At 46.0% G+C, this 12327-nt stretch overlaps 1 protein-coding gene across 1 annotated transcript; it reads left to right on the top strand.

Annotated features, from left to right (window-relative positions):
- The first annotated feature begins 224 nt into the window (after positions 1-224).
- On the top strand, positions 225-6162 carry LOC117042016 (zinc finger protein 250-like). The gene is made up of 6 exons (XM_033141453.1): positions 225-400; positions 518-638; positions 1362-1450; positions 2339-2459; positions 3399-4019; positions 5107-6162. The coding sequence occupies exons 1-6, from the start codon at positions 386-388 to the stop codon at positions 6051-6053; spliced, it is 1914 nt and encodes a 637-aa protein (XP_032997344.1). The 5' UTR covers positions 225-385; the 3' UTR covers positions 6054-6162.
- Positions 6163-12327: the final 6165 nt, after the last annotated feature.

Below are 12327 nucleotides of genomic sequence, written 5' to 3' on the forward strand. Positions count from 1 at the left end.
CTGCTGCAAAAAGGAGCTGTGAAAAGTAACAGAACTGCTTTTCCCCCACCTCTGGTTAGTAGCATCTTCTTCACATCAGTACAGACATAACTGTATTTGGGGGGAAATGTGTAATAATGTGTGCGTGCATGCTTTGTTTTTATTCTCTAGTTGCATTTCTTTAAGGATTTCTGCCTTTTGTTTATCCATTTTCTCTATTTAACGTATTTTTATCCTAACTCTAGGAGCTCACGGTAGAGTACAAGCCCCACCAAGGCCAGCCCCACCCTTAGGCAGACTGAAGCAGCTGCCTCGGGTGGTAAATCTCCAGGAACCCTTCTGACCCTGAGAGGTGGCAGAATTTCCTTTTGGCTTCCTTTTGGCACCGCCCCATTCATCCGGCACCATGGCGCTTCCCCAGGTAGGCAGTTTTCTATGGGAGGGCTGTACCCTGGGTAGGGGAAGAAAAACACAAGAGTGGGAAGAAAACGGGATTGTGATGGTTCCAAATGATAGCTATTGACTGTATACAATGCAGGTGACTTCTGAGGAGGTGGCTGTGTATTTCACTGAGCAGGAATGGGCCTTGCTGGATGCGAACGAGAGAGCCTTATATTGGGATGTCATGCAGGAGAACTACGAGCATCTGACTTCACTCGGTAAGTGCTCTGCCTATTGTTAAAAGCTTGGGTTTGTCAGGTGCATGGAGGATTGTTGTTGTTTTTTAAACAAGTTAAAAGAAACCCTGTTCTTTATCTCTCTGGGTGTTCTAAAACACACCAGAGCCATACATTAATTTTGTTCATACAATCTTACACTCATTCCTATTCTAAGCAATGTTTTATTATGTTTTGTATATGCTGTAAGCCGCCCAGAGTGGCTGGGGAAACTCAGCCAGATGGGCGAGGTATAAATAATACAATTATTATTATTATTATTATTATTATTATTATTATTATTATTGTAAAGGCTCAGGATAGGTTATATACAACAGGCATAAGCCAGTCATAGTTAAGCATTTGATGCCAGTGCCGAAATGATCATCTTCATGATGATGATTTGTGGAGACACAAAGTGTTTTCCTTTTTTATTATTTATTTTTCCTTTAAATCAGAAGGGCTAGGTACCCTTCCATTTACCTTCCCTCCACAGTGGTACCTATTTATCTACTTGCACTGGTGTGCTTTTGAACTGCTAGGTTGGCAGTAGCTAGGACCGAGCAATGGGAGCTCACCCCATTATGGGGATTCGAACCGCTGACCTTCTGATCAGCAAACCCAAGAGGCTCAGTGCTTTAGACCATAGCGCCTTAAAAGAAAGAGGGTGGGGAACAAAATCATGAGGCATGACATGTAGACTGACGACTCTTCTCTAATCTCCAGGTGTCCTCCTCACCCCAACAGATGGCAGGATTTCATCTTGGCTTCCTTTGGCACACTCCCATTCTCCTGTCTCCATGGAAATTCCCCAGGTAGGCCGACATCTGCAGGTGGGCCTGTTCCATTAAGTGGACAGGAAATACACAAGTGTAACATCTTCACCTGGAGATGTAATGAGGTCGAGAGTATGTTCTTTTGTATGTGGTGGACCTGTAAAAGGGTAAAAGAGTATTGGGAAATAATTTACAATGAATGGGGGGGGGGGTGTTCAAAAGCACCTCTCCAAAAAACAACAACCAGAGTCTTTTTCGTTGGGGATAATTCAGATGGAAATTCCCAGGTGTCAAAAAAAGGTTATTTATGTACGCCACTATGGCAGCCTGTGTTTTGTTAGCCCAAAAGTGGGGGGGGGGGGAAACGAGCGAGGTCCCATCTAAAGAAGAACGGCAACTTAAACTGTTGGAATATGCGCAGCTTGCGGATCTTAAGATAACGAGAAGAACGTTCGTTTGAAGAAGATTGGAAAAATGTTTATTGAATACATGGGGGATAATTGTGCACCCATCCTGCCACAAATGCCAGTTAGTGGCCAAAGGCCTATTGGAACACACACAAAAAGTCATTGCCTGCTGGTGGAAGGAAGACAGGAAGGGAGTTTTCCACATGCCAGGTCAGTTAAGCCAGTGTAGGTCTGCACTACAAATGTAGAGCAGTTTCAGATCTGCAAAAACAAGCTGTTAGATGGGCTTCCTAGGCAGCAGAGGTGACTTTCAATGCCAAGCACTGAAGGAGTTTCTTACAAGGCTGTTGGAATTAGCCCTGTGCTGAGATTCTTGATACATGGGGAGAGGGTGGAAACAAAGGAAAGGAACCTTAACTGTGGGTGGTGGCAGAGGAGGAATATATATATGTGTGTGTGTGTGTGCGTGTGTGTGCGTGCATACATACATACACCCACACACCAACCCTTTAAAATGCAGGTGGCTTTTGAGGAAGTGGCTGTGTATTTCACCGAGCAGGAGTGGGCCTTGCTGGATGCGGGCAAGCGAGCGCTTTACTGGGACGTCATGCGGGAAAATTACGAGCGCTGGGCTTCCCTGAGTAAGTACCCTGCCTGTTGTCTCTTCCTGTATTAAATGCTTGGGCCCTGGCATCTTAAACTGGGTTTGTTTTTCTTTGATACTTTTTAGCTCTATTACTAATGGCGAGGGGGTCGTGAATGCTGCCTTGGGTGTTTGTCACCTTTGAAGGTGACCCGGAAACTAAAATTAATCCAGAATGCGGCAGCCAGACTGGGAGTGGCTCCTGAGACCATATAACACCAGTCCTGAAAGACCTACATCGGCTCCCAGTACGTTTCCGAGCACGATTCAAAGTGTTGTTGCTGACCTTGAAAGCCTTAAATGGCCTCGGCCCAGTATACCTGAAGGAGCGTCTCCACCCCCATCGTTCAGCCCAGACACTGAGGTCCAGCTCCAAGGGCCTTCTGGCGGTTCTCTCACTACGAGAAGTGAAGTTACAGGGAACCAGGCAGAGGGCCTTCTCGGTAGTGGCGCCCGCCCTGTGGAACGCCCTCCCATCAGATGTCAAGGAAATACAACAACTACCTGACTTTTAGAAGACATCCGAAGGCAGCCCTGTTTAGGGAAGTTTTTAATGTTTGAAGTTTTATTCCGTTTTTAGTGTTCTGTTGGGAGCCGCCCAGAGTGGCTGGGAAAACCCAGGTAGATGGGTGGGGTATTACTATTATTATTGTTGTTGTTATTATTATTATTATTAAAGTGGGGGGGCAATATGGGGGGGTGGTAGCCAACAAAGGGCTTCTGATGGCACAAATCCTCTTGGCTGTGCAATGGAAATTCCCCCCTCCTCTGCCTACACCCCTAAATCTATTCCTAGATTGTCCTCCAAACACCCAAAGCAGATTTGAGGCAGGTGCAGGGAGAGAGGCGAGGGCAGAGAAAACCCAACTCTGCTGTTCCTTTTCTGCTGTTAGTTCCACCATATTGATTGCCTAACGTCCAGACTCTTTCTTTGCAGGTGGTTGCTATCAACAAGGAAACCTCAAATCTACGGAGCCTTGTGGGAGATTGCTGAACTATTCCCAAGAGAGGGACTCTCCGAGTCCCAATCCCTGTAAGAATGGTCACAAGGAGGAGAAACAACCAGTGGAGGAGCCGGGAGAAACGGCCCAGTTCAGAGGGAGAATCAGCGCTGCGAAATGTCACCCGGTCGACACGGGAGAAAGGAGGGGTTCCTGTCCCAAGTGTGGGAAAAGCTTCTGTCACAAATCGGCACTCACTGCACACCTGAGAATCCACACAGGAGAGAAGCCGTACCAGTGCCACGATTGTGGGAAAAGCTTCAACCAGAGCTCAGCCCTGACTCAGCACCAGAGGATCCACACCGGGGAGAAACCCTACGTCTGCCTCAGCTGTGAGAAAAGATTCAGTCAGAGCTCAGCACTCACTCAGCATCAGAGAATCCACACCGGGGAGAGGGCTTATGCGTGCCTTGATTGTGGGAAAAGCTTCGTTTACCAGTCGGCCCTCATACGGCATCGGAGAATCCACACTGGAGAGAAATGCTACAAGTGCCCTGACTGTGGGAAAGGCTTCAACCAAAGTTCCAACCTTATTACACATCAGAAAATTCATAATGGTATTGAAGTTTGGTTAACTGTCCCATTCACATTTCCCCCCCTCTTAGGCCTGTTAACCATTCTTCTTTGGGTTATAACAAAATTGATTCACTGACATGTTATATTTCACTATAGAATGTCCAGAGCATGGAAAGAAAATATTATGATCCTGTAACCCACATGCATGGGGTAAATAACAAAAGAATCCAGCTGGGTGCCTGGATTCACAGTGTGGGGCTAAACTCACTCTTCAGCAGGAGAAAGCCCTTAGCTGCCGAGTTTAAACTCACAAAAGTCAAGCAGCGGTATAGCGTGGCTAGATGTAGGCTGTTAAACCTTTTTATCCCATTTTGTCTGCTTGCAAACTCTTGTGGCAATGATCAGAGGAGTTTTGTCCTCTTTCTGCTCTCTCGCGGTGTTAAGTAAGTTTAAAATGTTTTCCTTACAAAACGTTTCAAAGGTCAGATTCATGCCTTTATCCAAGTGGCACCAAGGAGAACACATGCAGAATACTAATAGGCAGAAAATACAAAAAGATAGCTTCAAACTCGCACTCTAAGCTTGGAGCAAAGCTTAGACACATCTTCCTTTGTCAGTTACTTGGTGAGGAGAGAGACGGAACAGGAAGAGAAGGCTTCACTTCCTCCCTTGTCGGAGAAGAGGGGGCATGACCTAGCTGTGTCTAGAAATCAAGCTCTGCTGTCTTAACCCTTTCATGCACCAACTAGCACTTTCTGGCTGCAGTTCCCACACAGAGGACTTCACATGCATTATGGTCACATGCACACCATATATTTAAGCACTAAAATACCACACTAAACAATTACGGCTTCCCCCAAATAGTTATGGGAGCTGTAGTTTCTTAAGGGTCCTGAGACCCCCTGTGCCCCTCAAGGAGCCACAATTCCCATAGTGATTTAACAATCAATTCTTCTCCCCAGGGAACTTTGGAAATTGTAACCCTCTCAGGGAATAAGGGTCTCCTAACAACTCTCAGCGCTCCTTGGCACACAGATTGCTAGCTGCCAACCCCTGTTTTAGGGATTTGCAATTTCTACCCTCCTTTTTGCATTCTCTCCCTTAACCTTTTTTCTTCGTATCCTACAGGGATACCTTGCAGGAGCAAGAAGAAGACGCCTCAGCAACAAGTTTGTGAGCCATTAGAACAACCTGGAATACTTTGTAGGGCATTACAACGAGTTTCCCCTCACAATCCTCAAGTGGAAAAAGAGATTCGGAACCAGGGAAGTTTGCAGAGAAACCCCTCGGAGCAGGCCCAGGATCAAGCCGTTTCTAGAGCAGGTACTTTAATATCTCAGAAAGATGTTGTGATAAAGACAAGGCCCGCTAGGGTTAAAAGGCCACTCGTATGTCACGACTGTGGAAAGAACTTCAAGTACAGTTCCCATCTGGTTAACCACCTGAGAATACACACAGGAGAGAAACCTTACGTCTGCCCAGACTGCGGGAACAGGTTCATTCAGAACTCAGCCCTCAAGAGGCACCAGAGGAGCCACAGAGGCGACAGACCCTATGCATGTTCCGACTGTGGCAAAACCTTCAGCCGGAACTCTCACCTGGCGAAACACCGAGTGATTCACACGGGAGAAAAGCCTTACGAGTGCCTTGACTGCGGGAAAAAATTCAGCGTCAAAATGAACCTAGCGATTCACCAGCGGATTCACACGGGGGAGAAGCCATATACGTGCTTGGAGTGTGGGAAACGCTTCAGCCAGCGACCCCACTTTATGATCCACCAGAGAATCCACACGGGAGAGAAACCTTACCAGTGCCCCGAATGCGGGAAAAGCTTTCGTGTGAGTTCGCACCTTGTCGCACACCAGAGAGTTCACGTGGGGAAGACGTCGTTCATATGTCCGGACTGCGGGAAAAACTTCAGCGGTAGCAAGCAGTTTATTCAACATAAGATGTCCCATCTCATTGGAGGAAGCTATCAGCTGCCCGTTGCAGCTGTAGCCATTAAGAGTGACCCATTTGCCCCCGATTCTGTAGGTCTGGAAGGCAGTGGCTACAGTCCTGGAGCGAATCAGTGAAGTCCTGGCTGTGTTGGGCTAAAGCAAAGAAAGGGAAACCTTGATAAACCCTGTCTCATAACTGCAAATGGTGAGGTCCTTTCTTCAATTGGAGAAAGCTTGAAGGGAAGGTGGCTGGAAAGAGGCATTTTCACTCAAACTCCAAACCCTTTTGCTATACTTGAGAGCCAAAAGTACCAGATAGAGTGTTGGGTTTGGCCTGGTTTGGCGACTGTACAACAAACAAGCAAGCAAACCATGTACCATTCCCAGGCATCAGGTAGAATTGTCAGGTGACCCCGTCCCAATCTGCGAGTACCACCAATGGATGGTGGTTTCCTGACTAGGGACACATTTAAAGCGTCAACAGTCATGGCTTCCCCCCAAAGAATCCTGGGAGCTGTCATTTGTTAAGGGCGCTGAGAGTTGTGGGGGACACCCTTTTCTCCTCACAGAGCTACATTTCCCAGAGTTCCCTGTGAAGAGAGTTAAGCCACACTCAGAACTGTAGCTCTGTGAGGAAAATGGGAGTCGCCTAAGAATTCAGCAGCCTTAAGAAACTACAGCTCCCAGAATTCTTTGGGAGAAGCCATTTTAAAGGGCCATGGCCCTACTTAAATGCATGGTGCGAATGTGGCCTAGATTGTCCGGACTACTGTGCTCTTTCCAAGCGGCAGGGAGCATAAAGCGGGGCTGAGCATCCTGAAGTCCTTGGCCTAATAATCTCATATGGGTGGGAGGAGCCTGGACGGAGAGAAGGAGGCTGGGGGTAAATGAGAGGAGAAAGCAAAAACAGATGGAGTGACGGAAGGGGGAGAAGGGAAGTCCCCTACAAGTGTGGGAATGTTCAGGGAGGCAGAAGAGGGTATATTGTTTATTAATATCCTTCTTACTTGCGCTAGCAAGTTCCTTTGCTTAGCAGAGTTTACATTCCCCTTTTAGCATGCACAACAGATAGCTGGTTGCAGGCTTGTATAAGCCTCTCACTATCGTGATGTTGTTGTGATTAATTAGATTTTGTTGTGGGAAATTAACAGACGCATCGAACAGAATGGATGAGGTTGAAGGGAAGGCCTCGAGCCATACCTGAGGCTCCCATTTATTGAAAATGGGACCACTCTGAGGCTCCCATTTATTGAAAATGGGACCACTCCAAAGACCCATTTATTGAAAATGGGACCACTCCAAAGACCATATATGGAATAGTGTATCCCTTGGTACTCCCCTCTATACCAAATATGGAAAGCCCCTCCTTTTGGCACACCCTCTCTCTCTCCCTCCATGGAGTACGTGACTTACTGCATTCTTACTCCTCAATCACTCACCCCCTCCTTCAGTCTTGTGACTCCTGTTGTTTTCCTGCCACACCCTTGTTTACCTGGCTTTGCTGTTCCCTACTGGGATCTCCATCCTGGTGCCCAGAGCCATTGTTGTTGTTGTTGTTCTGTCGTTCAGTCGTGTCCGACTCTTCGTGACCCCAAGGACCAGAGCACGCCAGGCACCCCTATCTTTCACTGCCTCCCGCAGTTTGGCCAAACTCATGCCAGTCGCTTCGAGAACACTGTCCAACCATCTCATCCTCTGTCATCCCCTTCTCCTTGTGCCCTCCATCTTTCCCAACATCAGGGTCTTTTCTAGGGAGTCTTCTCTTCTCATGAGGTGGCCAAACTACTGGAGCCTCAACTTCAGGATCTGCCCTTGCAGTGAGCACTCAGGGCTGATTTCTTTAAGGATGGATAAGTTTGATCTTTTTGCAGTCCATGGGACTCTCAAGAGTCTCCTCCAGCACCATAATTCAAAAGCATCAATTCTTCGGCGATCAGCCTTCTTTATGGTCCAGCTCTCACTTCCATACACCACTACTGGGAAAACCATCGCTTTAACTATACGGACCTTTGTCGGCAAGGTGATGTCTTTGCTTTTTAAGATGCTGTCTAGGTTTGTCATTGCTTTTCTCCCAAGAAGCAGGCATCTTCTAATTTCGTGACTGCTGTCACCATCTGCAGTGATCATGGAACCCAAGAAAGTGAAATCTCTCACTGCCTCAGAGCCCCAGAGCCATATGGCGTGCCAAATGAAGGCTCTGTAGCCTGCCTAATTAGTGTGGCATGCCAACACTTATAGAAAGGTGTGGCATGCCAGCGCCTAGCTAAACTATAATTCCCACATCGTACAATTCAGTATTGAATTGTATGTTCCTGGTAAGTTCCCTTTTATCCCTCTTAAAATAATAAACACACAACAATCTTATTTAAAGTCAATAAAAGCTGTTTACTCGCATCAGTTCACAGTTCGATCCCTGAAGGCAGACTTAGTTACAAATATGTACATGTGGATCTACCCCATATGGGGGGAATGATCCCAACCTCTGCTAGCTGAGACGTTAGTAGGGCAGTCCAAGCTAGAAGCCAGTCAAACAAAGTAGGAAGTGATAAAGAGTGAGAGTGGCAGTTGTTACCTGGACAGGTAAGGCCACGCCCTCCTCTAGTCACATGCAAAGGAAGGATGTTCCAGCCAGGAGGAAACAGGAAGTTTTCGACTGGCTGAACCAAACATTCCCCCGCATGTCCTCTCTAGGAAAACAAGGAATGTTGTGTTTGACTGCTCTCAGTGGATTACATCCCACAACAAGTGATCCGTTCAGACCTATATTCTCTCTACAAAGTGTCTTCCCCACTGGTGTGTAAGGAGGGAGGACATCAGGGGAGATGGAGGAGCAGCGGCAAAACCTCAAGATTCAGAATGGCACTTTCCTTTCTCATATTTGCCACGATGCTTCAGATGGCAGAGGGAACTGAACCAACCCAGTGCTGAGCCAGAGAACCAAAGCAACTTGCTGAGAAGAGCAGGTGCGGGTGGGGAAAGTGGGGGTGGTGAGATTTTAAGAGAAAGGAGGGCCCATAGGTGAGCAGAATCCTGGCCCTCCTACCACAGGAGGGAGGGACACACCAAGTCTCTCCTCCAGGAAAGAGGTTGGTTTGGTTGGGGTTCTGGAGGCCATGCTTAGGATTTAACTGCCCCTCACTCAGTTAACTCAGCTGGGGCGCATCTTAACCCCAGGCCGTTTGTAAAACACCAAAGGAGGCTAGAGGTAAAACGCTGGTGTTTCCCCTGATACCGGTACTTATTTACCTTTTTCGTTTTCTTCTAGGTTTGCCTTTGCATTTTGTTACAGGTAGGTAGCCGTGTTGGTCTGCCATAGTCAAAACAAACAAAAAAAAATAAAAAAAAATCCTTCCAGTAGAGAATTTATTTTATTTTTTATTTTGATTTTACATTTTGTGTTTGCTTCTTGCTCCTGAAACATTAAATCAAGCTACGTCTTCCTCTGTAGTTTGTTTCAGAAACTGTTTTCCCCCCTTTCGTTTATGACTACTGTTGTAAGAATTTAAGGTCTTTTATTTATATATATAATATATGTTATTAATTTACCAAACAAATAAGAAAACAGCACAGAAAGACAGGCCTCACTCCATTTTGACTCCTAGCTGGCCAAGTGTTTTCATCTGCAGGGAGGAGGTGAGAAGTCTCTGCCTGAGGATGGGCCATTTCCCTCACAAAGGAACAGCCATTAGCCTTACCAGCCAGGGAGGAAACCTTTTGTTTTGCAGAAATGTGTGTCTGGGAGGGTCAAGGAGAGATGCCACAGGTGTGGAAAATTCCCAAGTTACCTCCTCTGACCCTCCCCAATTTGTGATGTAGCCCTGATGTATCTGGGGGGTGGTGGTCTTGGGTTACACCTCTTCTGTGATTGGATGCTGTTTCTGGGGGTGGGCTAGACTCCAGGAGGGATTTTGAAATGTCTTTATAAGAGCATGCTTGCTTTGTTCTGGGTCTTTTTCCCTGAAAAACACCATTGTTGCAACAGCTTCAATAAAGATCAAGCTTACTAGCTGCTTTGCTTCTCAATCTTATCTGTTTTTTACTCCTACCAATGGAGAACCTGCAAAGGACTTTGCAAGGGCTCTTGTGTACCCCATAAGGGAATAAGAGCAGATTTATCTTATTACACTACGAAAAAGGAGCCAGGGATTAAAAAATAGCGATTCTGTGAGTTAGTTAAATTTCGTCTGATTCAGAAACCTCCTCCCCACCTTTTAAGTAGACCAGAGCTACAGTTTAAAATTATTATTGTATTTCGAAATGCATTGCTGTTGGTAAGCTACACATTGTTACTGGGTGGCTTATGAATGCTGTTGGTGAATAAAATTAAAACAGTTCTGTTTGAGAGGAAATCTGTTTTATAATTTATACTAGCTGGCCCTGCCACGCGTTGCTGTGGGTTGTTTTTTGTGTTTTTTTGTTTGTTTGTTTTTTGCTTTTTAAAATTCTCCTGACCCCGAGAGTATTCTGGAAGCTCCTGTTTTCATTCTTCCCTGTCCCTTTAGAGCAGGGTTCAGCAACCTTTTTCAGCCTTGGGCCAGTCCACTGTCCCTCAGACCATGTGGTGGGCCAGACTATATTTTGGGGTGGGGGGAATGAACTAATTCCTATGCCCCACAAATAACCCAGAGATGCATTTTACATAAAAGAACACATTCTACTCATGTAAAAACACACTGATTCCCATTACATAAAGAACACATTCTACTCATGTAAAAACACCAGGCATGCGAAGCTGTGACGGCCATTTTAGGTGAGGGCACTGGTGACCTTAAAGAGCATTCTCCCCCACCCCAGTCCCAAAATTACCCAGTCCCAAAATCACGCACCCCAGCGAAACAATCCCCTCAGAGCTGGTCTTACTCAGTGCGACCTCTCAGGCATGCCTCCTGCTCCATGTTGGTTTTTTTTCTCGGAGCATGTGAAGCTGCGGTGGCCATTTGCTGTTGGAGTCTTCATTCCTTTTGCTGGTGAGGTATAATAGGCGCGCCATTTTTTTTTGCCTTTATTCTATATTTTAGGCATGACAGGTGTTTGGTTTCTTTTAAATTTTTATTATGCCAGATCCTTCCTCGATGGTCATGTTACGCTTTGTACTAATTTGATGTGCTTTGGTCCAGCGGTTACAGAGAACATCGGTGTCCGCCGCGCACACAATGGGAACATTTATATATATATATAGATTATCGATGGTTTATTTAAATAAAAATTTAATACGATTAAATCCAATGGCTCATAAGAGGCAGGCCAAACTGTGGTGAACCCCACTTCCTTTATATAACAAGGGAATTATTTAAATATTCACTTTGAAATGCATTTACATTTTTTAAAGCTAGATAAGGTCAAAGAATGAAAGAAAGAGACAGGAAATCTGAAGAAAAAATAGGCAATGGCTTTGATGCCTTGATTTCATAATTGTTTTAAAATTCTGTTTGGGAAAATCTGTCTAACAAGAAAGCCTAGGGTCAACCAGGGCAAACAATTTCTAGTTTAAATTTGGTCACGTTGATTCATCCTGCGTTGGTTATGCACACATAAATTATATGAGAACTCCACCCACGCAATATCTAACTCATGGCTGAATCCAGGGGTGGAGAACCAGTTTCAGCCAGTGAACTGGCTCCAGTTGTGGACAGCCCCCAAGAGCCATGAGTTCACCTCGAACACCAGAGAACTGCCTCAGCCCTGTATACCTGAAGGAGCGTCTCCACCCCCATCATTCAGCTCGGACACTGAGGTCCAGCGCTGAGGGCCTTCTGGCAATTCCCTCACTGTGAAAAAAGTGAGGTAACAGGGAACCAGACAGAGGGCATTATTGGTAGTGGCGCCCACCCTGTGGAACACCTTCCCATCAGATGTCAAGGAAATAAACAACTATCTGACTTTCAGAAGACATCTGAAGGCAGCCCCATTTAGGGAAGTTTTTAATGCTTGATGTTTTATCGTGTTTTTAATATTCTGTTGGGAGCCGCCCAGAGTGGCTGGGGAAACCCAGCCAGATGGGTGGGGTATAAGTAATAAATTTATCATTATCATTATCATAAAAACCTCACCTCTCTCCACTAACTAGGTACTAAGTTACTGATGCAATTTCACTAGAGGCAGATTGCTGTTGCTAACATTTTGACCAGTGATATTAAGTGTCGGGGTCATGTGACACCCACTCAAAACATTTCAGGTGCACTGGCTTTTGGCCTGTTTCCAAGTGCAAGTCATAGAATCATAGGACTGTAGAGTTGGAAGGGACCCAAGGGTCATCTAGTCCAACCCCCTGCAATGCAGGAATCTCTCCACGCCATGGTAGATGGCCATCCAACCTTTGCTTAAGAACCTCCAAGGAAGGAGAATCCACAACCTCCCAAGGGAGATTGTTCCACTGTCCAACAGCTCTTACTGTCAGAAAGGTCTTCCT

Source organism: Lacerta agilis, chromosome 2, assembly GCF_009819535.1.
Source record: "Lacerta agilis isolate rLacAgi1 chromosome 2, rLacAgi1.pri, whole genome shotgun sequence".
Lineage (NCBI taxonomy): Eukaryota > Metazoa > Chordata > Lepidosauria > Squamata > Lacertidae > Lacerta > Lacerta agilis.

What these genes read in the sequence shown, in the direction of transcription:
- LOC117042016 (XM_033141453.1), top strand. An exon ending in CGAGCATCTGACTTCACTCG is followed by an intron (nt 639 to 1,361) that starts GTAAGTGCTCTG and finishes TCTAATCTCCAG; the next exon opens with GTGTCCTCCTCACCCCAACA. An exon ending in TCTCCATGGAAATTCCCCAG is followed by an intron (nt 1,451 to 2,338) that starts GTAGGCCGACAT and finishes TTTAAAATGCAG; the next exon opens with GTGGCTTTTGAGGAAGTGGC.